Source organism: Scomber japonicus, chromosome 17 (genome assembly GCF_027409825.1).
Source record: "Scomber japonicus isolate fScoJap1 chromosome 17, fScoJap1.pri, whole genome shotgun sequence".
NCBI lineage: Eukaryota > Metazoa > Chordata > Actinopteri > Scombriformes > Scombridae > Scomber > Scomber japonicus.
Window position 1 is genome coordinate 3,933,178 of NC_070594.1, and position 18,805 is coordinate 3,951,982.

The following is an 18,805-nucleotide window of genomic DNA, read 5'->3' on the forward strand; positions in this document are numbered from 1 at the left end:
ATGAAAACCATAGCAGGCCTCCAAAGCTCAAAGAGTAGCCAGATTACTATGGATGGCTTCAACTCAGACACTGAGCTTGCAAATGCTCTTAATGGGTTTTACAATCGTTTTGACGATAAGCATGATTTTAATACAGAGGTCCAGGAGCTGAGGCATGAACTGACGGATGACCAGCATTTTAATATAGACCTCAGAGATGTGGAAAAGGCCTTTTTCTCAGTTAAAGTAAACAAGAGTCACGGTCCAGACAACATATGTGGACGTGTACTTAAATCTTGTGCCAGAGAACTGAGCCCTATCTTTCACTTTATTTTTAACAAATCCTTACAGTCTCAACATGTCCCTGCAATCTGGAAGGATACAGTAGTAGTCCCTGTCCCAAAGGTCAGCTGCCCCAAGGTCCTAAACGATCTAAGACCGGTGGCTGTCTCATCAGTAGTCATGAAATCTTTTGAGAGACTTGTCAAGACCAAGATCCTGGAAGTAGCAGGGCAGGCATTAGATCCAATGCAGTTTGCATACAGACCAAACAGAGGGGTAGAGGATGCTACAGTTACCCTGATCAACCAGATTGTCAAACATGTTGAGCAAGTCGGCTCACACGTCAGACTTTTATTTATCGACTTTTCATCGGCTTTTAACACAATGCAGCCCCACATCTTAGCAAAGAGGCTCCTAGAACAGTTTGGCCTGAGTAAGAATATCGTGGGTTGGTCCCTTGACTTCCTGACTAATAGAACACAGAAAGTGAGGGTTAATGGATCCTTATCTGACCAGGTCTGCTCCTCCACAGGTTCCCCACAGGGTTGTGTTTTGTCCCCTGTATTTTTTATTTTGTACACTAACATGTGTCAGAGTGGGTTTGATAGGAGAACCATTATGAAATATGCAGACGACACAGTCATCATCAGCCTGTTACAGGCAGGAGAGACAGGTCATGGTCCGGTTGTCAACCATTTTATAGAGTGGTGTGAGGAGTCCCATTTAGAGATAAACACAAAAAAGACCAAGGATATGAAGATCGATTTTAGGAAGCAAGCCCCTCCACATGAAGTCACATACATCAAAGGTCAGACAGTAGAACTTGTACAATCTTACAAGTATCTGGGTACAATCATAGACACTAAACTTACCTTTGATGAAAATTGTGAAGCTGTGTGTAAGAAGGGACACCAGCGTCTTTTCTGTTTAAGGAAACTGTCTCACTTTCATGTTGACAGATCACTGATGAAGCTGTTCTACCGTGCTTTTATTGAGTCTGTCATTTCTTTTTGTATGGTGGCATGGTTTGGCAACCTGTCTTTAAAAAACAGGAACTCACTGAGCCAGGTCGTCAAATGGGCTAGCAGGACGATCGGTGAGACACAGCTTAGCCCAGAAGCCCTGTATGTAAGACAGCTGCAGCGGCTCACTGGTTCCATTTTAGGAGACAGATCTCACCCCCTCTATAGAGACTTCCTGCTCCTCCCATCTGGCCGCAGGTACACCGTACCTAGGACCAAAACTAAAAGGCACAGGTCTAGCTTCGTCCCTGCAGCCATCATACATCTCAATAAGAACTTGTGATCCCTTGATGATGGTTGGGGAGTTGATGATGATGATGATGTTGATGTTGACAATGACTGTGTTGATGATGATGAGTGCACTTATGCACTTACGCACTTTATGCCATGCACTTTTAGGGTAGCCACCCTACATATTTAATGCACTTTATGACGCAGCATGGAATGATGATGGAGATGATGATGAGTTGTGTGGCTATTTTACTGTTTTCATTTTTCTGTTTTGTATGAATGTCTCTCACTGCGAGCCAAATTTACCTGCGGGTACAAATAAAGAAATCTAATCTAATCTAATATGATAGAGTGTGGGCACAAGTTTTGGTAAGTGATGTTGGCAGTGTGATTTCCTGCATTGTCTTGGCTTTAAAAGGGGGCTGAGATGCGGGAGACAAAATTATATTCAGCTACCAGAAAAGAGGTACAGATATCCCAGCATTCAGTTGCAGTGTAATAATCAGAAATTTTTAAAAAGTCAAATATTGTGCTTCTTTGTGTTTAGTATATTATCACTGAGTGCAGTTCAAATTCACAGTGTTCTTCTAATCTAATTCGACCAGAGCTAAAGTCCAAAAGAATCCTGTTGAATTAGTTAAAGCTGCAGTGGAGGCAGCAACATGTTACTGTTTAATGGAGATAAACTGCAGAATGGAAGAATTATTATGCAATCATTGAATGAGCCTGAACACAAGCCAAAACAAATTCTCAAAGTATGCCTAAAGTGTGTTTCTGGGGTTATACAATAAATGGACTGAAGTTATGTCCCCAGTATTTGTCCTGAGAACTGTGTGTGTGTGGGGGGGGGGGGTATTTATTGGTGAATAGGGTGAATAGAATTGGACCAAACACTGAACCCTGAGGAACACCTTGTCTAACCTTTGTGTGCATGGAGGATTTACCATTAACATGTACAAACTGGAGTCTATCCGATAAATAGGACTTAAAACAGTTTAATGTAATGTTTGCCATATTCTTATTTCACAGCCAGCAAACTAGAGCACCATTCCCCAAAAGCATGTTAAAATGGTCCAAAGCCCAAATGTCTGTTTGTAGATTAAAATGATATAAATAAAAAAATGCAATGGCCTCTTAACCTTCCTGTCATCCTCCTGGGTCAAATTGACCCCGTCTGTTTTGACTGTTCCTTCCTTCCTTCCTCCATCCCTCCCTCCTCCCTCCTTTCCTTCCTCCCTCCTTCTCTCTTTCTTTCCTCCCCCCTACCTTCCTCCCTTCCCCCCTTCCTTCCTTGACTCGAGGACAACAGGAGGGTTAAATACTTTGTATGAAAACTCTTGGAGTCAAAGTTTTGTTAAAAGCAAACTCTTTAATAATTTAATGATACAGTTCTATAATAATTATAACTCTTGATGGCAAACGGCTTTATAACAATACACATATTTCAATAACTCATCTCACATCATTCACAAAACAAAAACAGGGAGTTGATCTAAAACATGATATTTGAAGGCGATGGGGGTCAAAGACAAACAAAGACAAACACTGACACAGCTGAGCAACACAGTCAAAAACATGAACTAAAGGAATTACTGAACATACGACAAGCAACACTGTGAAACAACAAAAATAAATACTTTGGTTACAGAGAGAGTTTAAACAGTTGCTGTATCTTTGTTGGTCGATACGTCTTTGTTGGGCAGCAGGTTGGCCATCTGCTGGTTCATCAGCATCAATTTCTCCTTCGCTCTAAACACACAGAAAGTACAAATTTATGTCTAATCATTGAGAGAAAAGTGACAGAAACTGTATCAAGTATATACAGTAGAGAGGACAGAGGGATAAAGACATTCAATTTAGGCAAAAAACCCTTGTGTTTGTCTTTTCTTGCTGCATGGATTCAGCAGTAGAAACTCACCTTTCTGGGAACTCGATGTCGTCGATGGTGTCTGGCAGCGGCACGCCTCTGGTCTCAGGAAGCAGCAACACCAAACCGCCAGCCAGGAAAGCTAGAGAGCCTGCACATCACAGTACAAGACAATCACTATTAATGATCTCTAACATCGTCCATTTCACATCCAAATTTATCGATATAGTCTAATAATAAAGTACATGGAAGATCATTTTAATTATTTCATCAATGTGGGGACAACTTTATATACTTTGGTTAAATTTATAGAAGTACTATAGAAGAAGTTATTTGTAGAAGTACTGCATGATATTATAAGTGTATCATGTCTTTTTCTAATTATAATAATACCCTTTTTTTAAGTAGCATAGTCTATAGTACATCTTTAAAATATATCATTTTAGGGTAATCTTAATCCAAAAAGTAGCTCATAACTGGAAGTGTCAAAAAATGTAGTGGAGTAAAAAAGTAAAATAAGTAGCATAAACTCAAGTAAAGTAGAAGAACCACAACTTTTTAATAAAATAAATACTATGAAACCCACCGAAGATGATGAGTGGCAGCTCCAGCCAAATGACAGCCAGCCTGTAGAGCAGGAAGGGAGCTACGATGCCTCCAATGTCACACAGAGTCGAGCACACGGACACTCCCAGGTTCCTGAATACAAAAAAACAACAGATCAGGGTCAGTACTGAGAGTCAGAGTCTTCATCATCATCATCATCATTTAATATATGAACTGATGATATTCAGAAAACATTTCACCTGACAAATGTTGGGTAGAGCTCAGTGTTAACGAACACAACCATCTCAAAGGCCATGGTGATGCCCAGCCGACCGATGCAGGCCACCACTGTCTTAAACCAGAACATGCCTGCAAGAGAGAGACAAATGTTTTATTAGAGGGAAGGATGGATGGATGGAAGGCTGGAAGGGTGGGTGGATGGATGGATGGATGGAAGGGTATATATGGATGGGTATAGATGGATGGATGGGTGGATGGATGGAAGGGTGGGTGAATGGATGGATGATGGATGGATGGATGGATGATGGATGGATGGATGGAAGGGTGGGTGGGTGGATGGATGGATGGATGGATGGATGGATGGATGGAAGGCAAAGCAGTTGTACAGGCAAAAACAGAGAAGTTCAGATTACAGCACACACAGATGGAGTGTGACTTTATTCTCTGCTCAGGAAGCTATTATATCTTTATATAGCAAATAATTAGACCTATAATTTCCTCTAAGACTCACTGTCGGGGATGAAGGCGGTGATGAAGCAGGCGGCTCCAGCTACGATGTTGGCGGAGGCGAAGGGAATGCGTCGGCCGATGCGTTCGATGGTAAAAAGAATGAGGAAGGCGGCGGGGAACTCCACCAGGCCGGAGATGAGGAAGTCGATGTAGACGTTTCCTCCCAGGATGCCGAGCCTCATGATCAAACCCTGGTAGACCACAGCGCTGGTGAACCTGGGGAAGAGAAACAACGTCAACTACCACAAACATGGAGACACTTGAACTTTTTTTGGGTGAAAAATCCACATTAGATGTAAATTATAGTATTTTAATATGACTATAATCATGTCTGGAGGAGTTCTTTCATTGTTTGAATATTGCTTAAAAGTGAAGCTAATTTATAATAGCTACTAGCAGTTTAGTAGTAAAGTGTGTTTTCAGGCAAAGCCATGTGACATGAATAATTGATCTTTTCTTTTTTAACCCTCCTGTTGTCCTCAGGTTAAGGAAGGACAGAAGGAAGGACAGGAGGAAGGAAGGAAAGGAGGAAGGAGTAAAAGAGGAAGGAAGTAAGGAGAGAAGGAATTGAGGAAGGAAGGAAAGGAGTAAGGAGGGAGGGAGGAAGGGAGGGAGGAAGGAAGGAAAGGAGTAAGGATGAAAAGAGGAAGGAATTTAGGAGAGAAGGAAGGAAAGAAGGAAGTAAGTAAGTAAGGAGAGAAGGAAGTAAGGAAGGGAGGAAGGAAGGAAGTAAGGAGGAAGGAAGTAAGGAGGGAGGAAGGAAAGAAAGAAGGAGGGAGGGAGGGAGGGACGAAGGAAGGATGGAAGGAGGAGGGAGCAGAGAAAGAGGGGAGGAGGGTAAGAAGGAAGGAAAAATTAAAGAAAATGGGAAGAAGGAACAGTCAAAAGAGACGGGGTCAATTTGACCCGGGAGGACGGCACAAGGGTTAAACTGTCGATAGTTAAGTTAATTTATTCATACTGCACATTTAAAAGTGTTTTTATAGAGAATTAGAGAATTACTATCAAATAAAACATATATATAATTATAATTATGAGGATCAATGGGGAAAATAAATAAAAGTAGAATAAAATACTGACAAAAATAAATAACTATAGACTAAAAAAGGAGTTGGCTCCTTAACCCAGTTTAAAAAATGAATATTAATAATGATAATAGAAATGGAGGAGAAGATGTAATAACTGTATAAGTGTCCCTAAAATCTTCTACACTTCAGACCGATTAAGGCTAAGATAAATGTGAGAATTCAGCTGAACACTCACCAGTTATAGCTGAGAATAAATGTGTGTTTTCTCATTTTTGGAGTTCGGATCAGGTCCATGAAGGAAGCGGTGGTGGTGTCTGCGTTATCATCTGTCAGAGTCTGGAAATTAATCAAACTTTATTAATATAGCAGCAATAAAAAATATAGAAGAAATAAAGAAGTTTGCTGCAGTTTTCTACCTGGAAGTGACTGTTGTTATCAGTGATTCTGTGTGTTTAATATCCAAGATTTAAACTGATTCGTAGATTTTGTCTTTATGTCTGAACACAGTATGATCTGGTGTGTGTGTTTGTGTGTTTTCTAGCTAACGTACCTCGATGTTCTTGGACAGAGTCTTCTTGTTTTCTTTGGCCATGGCCTCTGTGATCTCTACCGCTTGGGCCTTTCTGTTCTGTGACAGCAGCCATCTGGGAGACTCTGGGATTAACCTGCAAATACACAACCAAACCATTACATTAGTTTCCCAGCGAATGCATTTTTACTATGTGTTATATACTAAAATGCTCACAAATATACATACAGATTGGTATCATTTGCCAAAAAACTGTGACAAAACTGCAAAAATATGATACTATGAAATTTTAATGTTTGACATACTGGAATTTTAAGACTTATGTTTCTATATGAACAGGAGGGGAGTTCTGGTCCTCTGAAATGAAGCCAATGCAAAAGTAACTTTAGAGCTGCATTCTAGCAAAAGGCCACCAGGGGGCGACTGTCTCTATACAAGTCAATGGAGAATTCACCAACTTCTCACTTGATTTCTAACCTCAGTAAACGTTTTCAAAATGTGTTTATGGTCTCAATCGCTAGTTTAAAGCCTTCTTCAATGCAGTATGATGTTCATTTGGGACATTTTTACCTCCCTGATTTTATATGTGACGATAAAGCAGGGTATGCATTAGGGCGTGGCTACGTCCTGATTGACAGGTTGATTGACCAATGTCCTCGAGATCCAGCCCTCGCAACCATAGCAACCTCCCCGCTCCGACCATGGCTCCGCCAATGGCCCTGCCTCATGCCCATATAAGTAGAATCCGTGTTTTTATTTTTCCCAGCATGCACCTGGAATTTTCAAGATGGCGCTGCCTAGATTCGAAACTATTGGCTTCCGAGCAGCAGTCCACAAACCAATGGGTGATGTCACGGATGTTACGTCCATTTCTTTTATACAGTCTATGTGTATGAAGCATAAAATTAAAACAAAAAGGAGTGGGTTGAGCATAGTTCAGCGGGTAGCACACCCGCCCCATGTGTTGAGGCTATAGTCCTCGTTGCAGGCAACCCCAGTTCGAATCCCCAGCCGAGAGGTCTTATCCTGCGTGTCATTCCTCCCTCTCTGCCTCCTGTTTCCTGTCTCTCTACACTGTCCTGAACATTAAAGGCAAAAAAAAGCCCAAAAAATATACTTAAAAAAAACAAAAACAAAAAGGAGTATTTCTCACCAGTAGTAGGACAGGAAGAGGATGTAAGGGGCAGTGATGACGACCTGCAGCCAGCGCCAGTCAGTGATGAAGTAGGCGAGCAGAGGGAGGATGAGGATGCCGACACTGAAGAACATCTGGTAAACGACTCCCACGGTTCGCCTGTACTCGACCCCGACGATCTCCGTGACTGAGGAAGAAGAAGAAGAAAAGAAGTAGTGAGGGTTAAGGTGTGAGGGTTTGACACTTGTGCATGAGTTTAAGATGATGTGCATGAGACAGTGAGGGATAAATAATAAGAGAAGGCTTAAAACTTTCCTTTTAGATAAAGCTTATAGTTAGGGCCGGTTTATGCTGCTATAGGCTTAGACTCCAGGGGACTCTCATGATGCACTGAGCTCCTCTCTCCTCCTCTCTCTCTCTCTCTCTCTCTCTCTCTATCCATCCATCTATATCCATTAACATTCCTATTAATGCATTCAATAAGCTAAACTTCTTCCCCGGAGTTGTCTTTCACCTCTGAGCAAGTGCTTGCTCATGTGGGAATGTTGGGTCTCTTTAAAATTAAACCTGAAGAGTTCGGTTTAGACCTGCTCTATGAGTAAAGAGCCTTGAGATGACTTTGTTGTGATTTAGCTCTATACAAATAAAGATTGATTGATTGATTGATTGAATGTTTTTTCTTACTCAGCACATATCCAGCCACCCAGCCGCCCTTCACTCCAAACCCGTAGAAAGTCCTGAACACCAGCAGAGACACGTAGTTTGGAGCCACGGCCACCAGGATCCCAGCGATCCCGTTCAGCAGGTTGGACATCAGGAAGCTCATTTTCCTGCCGAACCTGGAGACGGAGAAACAAACGCACACAATTTAGCATCTTCAAAGCTGTTTACTAACATTTAATATATGATTCCTCTCAAGGAAAACTTGTGGCATGGGTCTAATAGGAGTGGGACTTCTTCTTTTGGTCATTTTTTGAATCTTATCTTCAATATTTAGGTGAAAAATACTCAATTATTTCTGTAATGTTGCTGTGTTTTGCACCTCAGAGCCTCTGTACTTATCCTCTTAGTGTCTCTCAAACGTTTAAGAACAAATATGAGCAAAGAAATGTTATAAAACTTTATGTATGTGTCTGAAGGTGAACTCGGTTATCACTCAGCTTTACCTGTCAGCCAGGTAACCGATGGCGATACTCCCAACCAGGAAGCCGATATTGAGCGTGGCCTGGTACATGTCCACCAACCATGCATCAGCACACACCAGGTCAAACTGGAACAAACACACAAACACACAATGTCAATAATTAAGTCTAGCGATTTAGATTAGTTCATGTTTTTGCAGAAAGTCTCAAAACTCACTTACTATAATGAAGACTTACTTCATTATCAGAAATATATTTGTTCTTTTAAAAATCTCTACTGTGTCTCATATCTTTAAGATTACCTTGGTTTTTGTTACAAAACAGCATTTCATATATATAAAATATATCAAAAATGACATGTCAGTAGCTACTTCTTTAAAATTCTCTATTGCTATATTCTGACTTGCACTATATTTAAAGTGTGCTGTACAAATAATAATAATAATAATTATAATAAATAATGCTTTACAATGTTCCTATTCTTGCATCTTTCTTGCACATTATATTTAATTTTTGTATGAAATGTGCTCTACAAAATTACACTTTTACAATCATTACTATTATAGTCACAAAACTCAGTGAACTATCAGAGCAACAGTCTTGTGTAACTTGCTGCAATGTTACTTAAAAAACATCTCACACCTCTCTCCTCCTCAATGAGCCTTTCATACAACAGCTACTGTGACTGTCTTTGTAGGAAAAGCTCAACATGAACAATGGCTCTGTTCTGTTGTGCTAACATGCATAAAACCAGGACACTGAAACTGGAATTCAGCCATCATTACATTTATTTTTCGACACCTGCTTTTCCTGTTTTAACATGCTAATACATCCACCGTGAAACAGGTTTTGTTCTCTGTCTGTCTGCAGTTGCTTTGACTGAGCCTGCACTTCATTTACTGTCAGTTTTATGTTGTTCTTAACTTTTCCAACAGGGTATTATCATTAAGTGTGTTTCTGACCGTCTTTGCATTTTCATATATATAAAATTTATGTATTTGACAAGTCAATTGCTACTACTTTTAAATTTCACCCTACTGCTATAATCTGATTGGTATGTTTTCTATTGAGCTTACACAAGTGGTTTTCTGAAGGCCAAAAAATCCTTAAAAATGCACAAATCAAGACAAAACAGAATTGAAATTAACATAATTTTCATATCTTCTTGTTAGTGCAACAACCTCCCCATTAAATCTCTTCTTACCTCAGTAACAAAGGACTGCCTTCCCTCATAGTCTCCATACTCCCAGCCTTCTTTGCAGGCAGTTGTGGGAACTTTGCTGAGGTCCAGTTCTTCTGTATCACATGTGAGCGATGTTGTGTTCCAGTTCACCTCATACTGCTCACATGTGCTGGGCTGCAGCTCTCCAGAGTTGTTGACCACAGGCACCGTCAGCCTGCGACTGTTTGCCACGCTCCAGCCGCACCCCTGCCTCCTCTCCACCACAGCAGAGTCTTTACACCAGTGATCTGGGGTGAAACCCTGGAACACGATACCCACGTAGACACCGGCCCAGGGCATGGACACCATACACATCAGGGCGAAGATGCGCTTCTGGCAGCGGCCAAACTTCCCAGCTTCCTCCAAGATATCGTCAAAGGTGGTCATGGTTGTGGCTGGTGTTGTTGGAGTAGATTAGGAATGAGGACTCTGGCCAATTTGAAGTGTCTCCAGAGTGTCTCCACACCACAGACTGGCTGCTGAAATGTCTGTCCTCTGGGTTTTTAACAAGGCAAACAGGAGCAAAGGTCTACAGGCTGTGCAGCAGAGCATTAAAACATGTTTGCTATCACTTTTTTTCGGACGTCATACTACAATTGTCTCACTTGAAGCTGGCAAGGAGCCTCCATGGACTGCCCACTGGTTAATTAACATAAAGACACCAACAGAGACACATGGGCCTGCTTGTACACATTGTCTCTGCATCTCATGAATACACAGTCAGTAATGCTGTCAATCAGTTAACATGTCTGTCTCGTTTCTGGGAAATCAGTTAGACATGAAGATTTGGCAGGAATGATGAATAAATTAACCCTTATCACGTTTTAAATGTAATATCACACATTGGATCCAAATGAATATGTAAAGACAGCAAAATAATGAATCAACTTCATATTTCTTTTTCTCTGGAAAACAAAAAATGCAACTTCTTGATGTACTGCAACATTAAAAGGTTCAAGGTTGCACATATACAGCTTTTTATTGGTCAGTTTTATTGGTTTTATTGGACACTTATCTTATGATATTATTTGTTTGATTTAATGTGACCAATAGCTGATAAGAGTCGTCTGTTGAACTTCTGAGTTCAAATCACGTCTCAAGTCTCATATCCTTGGAGACAAGCCCAAGACTCAAGTCAATCGTCAAGTCAATCATTGTCAGTTAGAATCAAGCCTCAAGTTCTTCGAGACAAGTCCAAGTCAAGTCTTGAGATCTGTGAGATGAGTCTAGTCTCAAGTCATGTCCTTGTGAGGTTTCTAGTCAATCAAGTCAAGTCTTGAGCCATATGGATGAGTTTATATCAAGTCTAAGATAATTTGGGAGCTTTCCAAGACAAGTGTAAAGTCTCAAGTCCTTCGAGAAAGGCCCATGCCGAATTTCAAGGTCTCTAAAACAAATCTGTTTTAAGTCTTGAGTCATTCAAAACAAGTCCAAGTCTGAAGTAATCCCAGACACGTTAAATTCAGACCACAATCCCTTTTGAAACAAGTTCAAGATAAATCTCAACCCCTTTGAGAGAGGTCTAAACAAAACTCTCATGTCATTCAATACATGTCTGAGTCGAGTCTCAAATCAAACAAGGCCAAGTCAAGTTTAAAGTGATTTGGAGCAAAATCCAAATCAAATCCTTTCATTATGCAGATCTGTCTTATATTGCTTTTAAAAGTTTGTAGTTTGTAGACTTAAATACAAGCTTTAGGTCAGCCAGTGCAAAAGAGCCTGACACCTGCAATTTCACCAATGGCCACTAGGGGGTGACTCCACTAACTCCAAATAGAAGTCAGACTCCCCACTTTCCCCACTCAACTTTATTACCTCAGGAAACAGTTTCCTAATGACTTGATGGTCTCAATCTCTAGTTTCAAATCTTCATCAATACAGCACAATGTTAATTTGGTAAATTATGGTCCAATTGAATTTAAATTTGATAATAAAGCAGAGGTATGTTTTAGAGACGTTATGATTGACACGTCACAACTGCAGTGATAATGTTGGTTAGGTAACATAACCATGGCGTCACTCCAGATTCACAGATTCTGTCTGATTTTAGTTCATTAAAGTTTAATTTAACATTTTGGTCGCCTAGATGTCTCGTTCAGGGTTTGGTTGTACCGCCCCGCATGTTTTAGGTAATCCCCACTGTAACACACCTGATTCTAAAGATTAGCTCGTTATCAAGCCCTTGATGAGCTTGAGCTGATTGATAAAGAGTTAACCCTCCTGTTGTCCTCGAGTCAAGGAAGGAAGGTAGGAGGGAGGGAGAAAGGAAAACAGGAAGGGAGGAAGGAAGGAAAGAAGGATAGAAGAAAGAAGGAAGGGAGGAAGGTAGGGGGAGGAAAGAAAGAGAGAAGGAAGGAGGAAAGGAATGAATGAAGGAAGGAAGAAGGAAGGAAAGAAAGGAAAGAAGGAAGAAGGAAGGGAGGGGGAGGAAAGAAATAGAGAAGGAGGGAGAGAGGAAAGAAGGAAGGAAGAGAGGAAGGAAAGGAAGGAAATAAGGAAGAAGGAAGGGAGGAAGGTAGGGGGAGGAAAGAAAGAGAGAAGGAGGGATGAAAGAATGAAGGAAGGAAGAAAGGAAGAAAGGGAGGGAGGAAAGAAGGAAGGAAGGACGGAAGGGAGGAAGGAAGGAAAGAAAGAAGGGAGGGAGGAAGGAAAGGAAGGAAGGAAAGAGAAGGAAGGAAGGAAGAAATGAAGGGAGGGACGGAGGAAGGAAAGAAGGAAGAAGGACCCAGCATTAGGGTCAGCTGCCCACTCTTGTAAAATACGGTCCTTTCCGGCTCCAAAAATCCAAGATGGCTGCCGTCAGAATGCAAACTCAAGACTTCAAAATTGGATTTTTTCTTACTTTCTTTCTTTTTTACAGTCTATGCTTAAATGTGTTTTCTTTCAGGTCTCAGTTCCTTATTCATTCATTCTTCTTTCTTTCTTTCTTTCTTTCTTGTCAGTCACAGAGAATCAAACCACAACATTTATAACAGCGGATCTCTTATTTATTCAAATAATGCAATATTTTTACATCAATATTCTTTTTAAATAGGAAAAACAGGCAAAGAGCTGAAAAAAAAAATCCCAACATATCAGACAACATAACTTACACCAACTAAACCATAATAATGATCTCCCATAGTACTGAATCATCCCAGTAAAGTTCTTGTGCTTTTTTAGTTTGCTTTTACTTCTCCCAGCTGGTTGTAAAATTTCAGTCTCGATTTCAAACTTCAGACAGTGAATTAGTATCTCTGCTTTTTAGGTGTGGACAAGAAAAAAAGCACAAGAATGTCCTTTTTTTTTTTTTATACCTTCATTAGGAAACAAGAGGGTTCAGTACAGTACCATGCAGAAGAGCCACACAAACTTTGGTGCTTTAAATACAGCAGAAACAGACTTTATGCGAGGAGGATGGAAATATGGACGTCACATAGAAATGGTACCATCGGCTTCTCTCTGCAATGAGGAGTGCTACCACGTCTCCTCGGGAAGAGATGATTTACAAAGTGCCAAACACAGATAGATGCCAGTTCAAAAAAAACCCCCCAAAAAACAAAAAACCTCCCAGACAGGGTCACAAATTGCTTTTCAGAGGAACGTCACATGCTAAAATGTAAAAAAAACCTCCCAAAACTAAACAAAAAAAATCACCTTCAAGTCCGTCGGAGCAGGCTCGGATTCATTTTTTAAGTTTTTACTCTACTGAAAATGATATTTTAATAATCATAAATATGGTTTTACATCTCATTTAGGTCCTTTTGTACCTGAAACTGATTTATCTGTTCAATGGAAACCTGCTTTATATCTACCAAGTATTATAATTAACACATTCCTTCTGTATGCTACCAAAGACAAGATTTATTTTACTATCAATAAAACTTTATTGACAAAGATCGTAAAACATAAATGAGTAATATCAATCCACGCTTAACCCTCCTGTCGTCCTCGAGTCAAGGAAGGAAGTTAGGAAGAAGAAGAAGGAAGGAAAGGAGGGAGGAAGGGAAGAAGGAAAGGAGAAAGAAGGAAAGGAAAGGAGGGAAGGAAGGAAGGTGGGAGGGAGGGAGGAAAGAAGGAAGGAGGGAGGAGGAAGGAAGGGAGAAGGAAGGAAGGAGGGTGGGAGGAAAGAAGGAAGGAGGGAAGGTGGGAAGGAAGGAAGGAAGGAGAGAAGGAGGGAGGGAAGGAAGGAAGGTAGGTGGGAGGGAGAAAAAGGAGGACAGAAGGAAGGAAGGAACAAACAAAATAAGGAAGGAAGGAAGGACGGAAGGAAGGCAGGGAGGGAGGAACAGTCAAAACAGATGGGGTCAATTTGACCCGGGAGGACGACACAAGGGTTAAATGCTTGACTCTTTCACTCAAAGGTTTAATATTTCGTGATACTTCATGTGATGATTATTAACTGAACACCTACAGCAGCGGGACAGTGAAGATGATGATGATGATGATGAAGAGGATTGGTTTTTTCTAAATTTCATCATTATGGCACAACCCCAAACTCTTCCGATTATAAAATACTGATGTTTCCCAACGCTAATACACCCTTTTTTTTTTTTTTTTTTTTGTCTGTGGCATCATACAAAAGCTTGTTTAACAAAATTTAGTGTAGAAAGCTTTTAGAAATACCCTGAATGGTGAAGCTTCTCTTGTTAATTGATAGATTAGAGATTTTAGCAATGATGATGACTACTGTAGGAGCGCGTTGATGCATTATGGTTTTAGACTTTTAGATCTTTGGAGTTGAATACTGATAAATCCCGGCAGTGAAGCTACTCTCATCCTTCCCTTCGTACCTTAAACGATCAATCAAATGTGCCGAATGTCATTTTTTTAACCCTCCTGTCGTCCTAGAGTCAAGGAAGGAAAGGGAGAAAGGAGAAAGAAGGAAGGAAGGGAGAAAGAAGGAAGGAAGGAGGGAAGGTGGGAGGGAAGGAAGGAAGGTAGGTCGGAGGGAGGGAGGAAAGAAAGAAGGAGGGAGGGTGGGAAGGAAGGAAGGAAGGAGAGAAGGAGGCAGGGAAGGAAGGAAGGACAGAAGGAAGGGAGGAAGGAGGAAGGAAAGGAGGGAGGAGGAAGGAAGGGAGAAAGAAAGAAGGAACGAGAGAAGGAGGGAGGGAAGGAACGAACAAACAAACAAAATAAGGAAGGGAGGAAGGAAGGAAAGGTGGAAGGAACAGTCAAAACAGATGGGGTCAATTTGACCCGGGAGGACGACAGGAGGGTTAAATAGCTACTCAATATAAAAATGACACACTCTCCAAAAAGGTTATAAAGGTGCTAAAGTGAGAATTAAACCAGTAATCAATCAGAGGAGATGAAAGGAGATAGTTTAGATTCATCAATTCATTATTTAATTTTTTTTTTTTTAAATGTCAGAAAATTATGAGAAATGCTCATCAGTCAAGGAGACGTCTTAAAATCACTTCCTTTATAGCAGCAAAATGACTTTATAAGATTTAAATATGAATTAATTAGCAAAATAGTTTCCAGCTTCATTATTAATAAGATTCATTTCAAGCTTACTGTGATTTGAGATATGTTGGAGAATCTGGTTCCATCAAGTGTTTGGCATTAATCGATAATCAATAAATAAATAGTTGCTGATCAATATTCTGCATCCTCTTCTGTTTCGGCTTTATTAAACCTACTTCCTGCTTCCTGCTGGACTCTAATCTCTAATCTGGGAGAACGTCATTTTATTTTAGCTGCTGTATTTTTCTATTTTCACGAGTTTTTGTAAATTCACCAAAGTTTCATTCCAGTGTAAATAACAGAAAGGGTTGAATGGTGCAAGAAAAGAAAAAAAAAAAAAGAGGGAACAATGGAGCGTTAAAAAAATACTCTGCGTGTTTATACTGTGTCTGATTTCATACTGCTGACGGAGATATGTGGGTGAGTTATGAAAGCCGCACAAACGTCCTCCGGGAGAACTTTTAGTTTGAATTACTGAGCAGGTTAAAAAAAAAATTGTTAAATGGTGATTCGACTGCATTCCCCGAAACGATTTTATGCCTCTAGCTAGCTTCTTTCTTTTTTGTCTCACTTGGTGTCGTCATGCATTATGATTAAAAAAATGAGGGGGGGGAGGGGTGGGAGGGCTGCTTTCGGCACATGACACGGACTTGGCTTTTTACGTTGGAGTTAAAAATTTCACTTTCGAAGCAGGGATGTAGCAGCCAATAACGTAATAACAGCCGATAACGTAATAATAGCTAATAACGTAATAATGGCCGATAACGTAATAATGGCCGATAACGTAATAATTTTGCCTGTTTAAAAAATAATAAAGCCGATAACAGATCGGAAGATTCCGTTATCGGCTAAGATTCCGTTATCGGCTAAGATTCCGTTGTTGGCTATTATTACGTTATTGGTCATTATTACGTTAGCTGCAGAGATTCCGTTATCAGCCATTATTACGTTAGCCGCTAAGATTCCGTTATCGGCCATTATTACATTATAGGCCATTAATACCTTATCGACCATTATTACGTTATCGGCTAAGATTACGTTATCAGACCATTATTACGTTATCGGACCATTATTACGTTATCGGCTAAGATTACGTTATCGGCCATTATTACATTGTCACCCATTAATATGTTACTGGCCGTTATTACGATATTGGCTTTATTACACATAAAATGGGCAAAATATTAACGTTATTGGCCATTTTTACGTTATTGGCCATTTTTACGTTATTGGCCGTTATTACGATATTGGCTGCTACAAGAGACATAAAAAAGGAAAAAAATAATAATCGCAGACTTGAATACCAAAAACTGAGCGTATACTTAATGTACGACATGATTGAGTGCAAGCGGAGACATTTTTTTTTACGAACTTCCGAACATTAGCGCCAGCAGCAGCACCAGCGGCGGCGGCGGCGGCTGTAGAAATATGGCTTTGGCGGGGAGAGAGGGACTTCAGACAAAAACACACACTAACGAAAAAAAAAAAAACACGTCAAACTAAACATCTCGAGTTTCGTAACGACTTCCGATAACCTCCGTCGTCACCGAACCGTCCATTCATACATAAGGCCATCTCTAATTTTCACACACACACTCACACACACACACACATTCAACACATAGACACGGACACATAATAAATCAGCTCGGACAACCATTTAAATAATCCAAAAAAAAACGCGTGAGCAAAATTCACCGGTGAAGACGAAAAATAGACAAACGAACAAAAACGTCCATATTGTAGAACATTATCATCTATGTACAATGTCTCATGATCAAAATAAGACCCAAAAAAACTAAAAAACAAAAAAAAAAAAAAGACGTCAATCTATCGTCGGACATCATGATTCAACGATGAAAATGCAAAAAAAGTAAATTCATCATCAGGAAGGCATCGTGCTTTCTTTTTAAATTTTTTTTTTTTTTTAATTAAAGGGAAAGAAAGAAAAGAAAAAAAATCTCTTCTATTATCGCAACTGTAAACGGCGAAAAAAAAAAAGAAGATAATTGATTCCCTTTAAAGAAACAACACAAGCCGACACTTTCGCTTCACTTCACTTCATCGTCACTTCACTGCGTCTGTTTCCACTTCACCAGCGACCCCGACTCAACATCTCACCACAATTATCTAATCATATATAAATGTCCTAAATGGCCAAAAAGAATCATTTTCAGTTTATCAATGCTACGATAAAGTGCTGAAGTAATGGCACAGGAACAAAAAAAGTGATATTATTTCTTATTTTACATGTTTTTTGTTTTTTTTACTTTCAGAAATTAGATAAATGTGGAGAGACTGAAGTCGCTGCTTTATTATTATTTCAGATTTAATGAAAGAAAAATTGCAGGTCAAAAAAAAAAAAAAAAAAGGGTCTGAAGAACACTTTTTTTTTTTAAATAATTAGCTTTCAATAAATAAGAAACCTAACATTGACAGTCTGTAGACAGTGGACTGGATAAGAGTCTGAACAGGACGAGTAAAGGTGCAGTCCAACAAAATGAATCCTGAACTGAGAGGAAAGATTTTCTGCTTTCAAATATGTTGGTTTGTTGTATTATGGAGACATTCACTGAGAGAGAATAGTTCAGATTGGATGAGGGGTGGAGGAAAGGGGGGGGGGGGTGTTGGTGGAGGAGTGGGGAGGGTGTGTGGGGGGGGGTAGGACAGGAGAAAGGAAGTGACATCACACCCTGAGGAGGTCCTCGTCACTGTCTTCCTCGTCCCGTTTCCTGTTGGCTGCCGTGTTGTTGTTACCGTGGCTACGGGTGGAAGAGCGAGGTTTGCCGCTCTTCCTCTTCCTGTCTGACTCGTCCAGGAGGCCGACCAAGTCCTCGTCGCTCTCCTCCTAAAAAAATCACAGAGGTCCAAAAAGGTCAAAAATAAAACCTACGATGAGACAGTCTATAGTACGATAAGTAGACTGGACTTCACATACATTCATAGGCAGCTTTATTTATATAGAGCAACTCAATGTGCTTTATAAAAAAAACTAACATTTAAAGTCAGTGTTAAGTAATAATAAATATGTGTTCTGAGTTTGACATACCACAGAAAAGTGTGTTGTTAACCACCCTGCCAAATTTGAATGATTAAAAAAAATCACCAAATATCTGAAATTAGGCTTCAAAGTTCAAAGTTGTCAATCAAAGTCACCACCTCTACCAGAAACATGGACGCTATGTCTGAGAGCTTTCTGCTGCTAACTCAGCTGCTAGCTCGGTGGCTAACTCAGCTGCTCACTTAGCTGCTAGCTCGGCGGCTAACTGGCTAACTGGCTAACTGTAGACTGTAGTAATAGTAGTGCTAACTCAGCTAACTGGCTAACTGTAGACTGTAGTAGTAGTAGTAGTGTGTGCTGAATGTATTTCTACCTCTACAGCAGCAGGGGCGGGTTTATGCTAATCACTAAATCCTGAACACAGAAATGTTGAAACACAGTTTGTGAAGCCTAGCTCCACAATTCAAATCTAAATGGTTGAAATGCTTTTTACACCTTTTTTAGAAATACATTTATGACCTATTTAATGTGTTTAGAAGAAAATGTTTGAATTCACTTTACACGGTCTTTAACAGTAAGAATTGGAAACAAAAAACATAATAATAGTAAAAACATGGAAACAT

The 18,805-nt window shown here is 40.1% G+C and overlaps 2 protein-coding genes across 2 annotated transcripts in view; both read right to left on the reverse strand.

Moving 5' to 3' along the window:
- Positions 1-2,873: 2,873 nt before the first annotated feature.
- Positions 2,874-10,200, reverse strand: slc22a2 (solute carrier family 22 member 2). Its single transcript, XM_053337086.1, has 11 exons — positions 9,716-10,200; positions 8,536-8,639; positions 8,054-8,208; positions 7,388-7,556; positions 6,256-6,370; positions 5,941-6,041; positions 4,679-4,893; positions 4,188-4,296; positions 3,968-4,080; positions 3,433-3,532; positions 2,874-3,263 (listed from the first exon to the last, which is right to left on the reverse strand). The coding sequence occupies exons 1-11, from the start codon at positions 10,118-10,120 to the stop codon at positions 3,170-3,172; spliced, it is 1,680 nt and encodes a 559-aa protein (XP_053193061.1). The 5' UTR covers positions 10,121-10,200; the 3' UTR covers positions 2,874-3,169.
- Positions 10,201-17,862: 7,662 nt separating this feature from the next.
- The window catches only part of igf2r (insulin-like growth factor 2 receptor), a 65,877-nt gene continuing 64,934 nt past the window's right edge, over positions 17,863-18,805 (reverse strand). The window contains 1 exon segment of the mRNA XM_053337431.1: positions 17,863-18,029. Within this exon segment, the coding sequence (XP_053193406.1) occupies positions 17,868-18,029 (162 nt within the window). The 3' untranslated portion in view covers positions 17,863-17,867.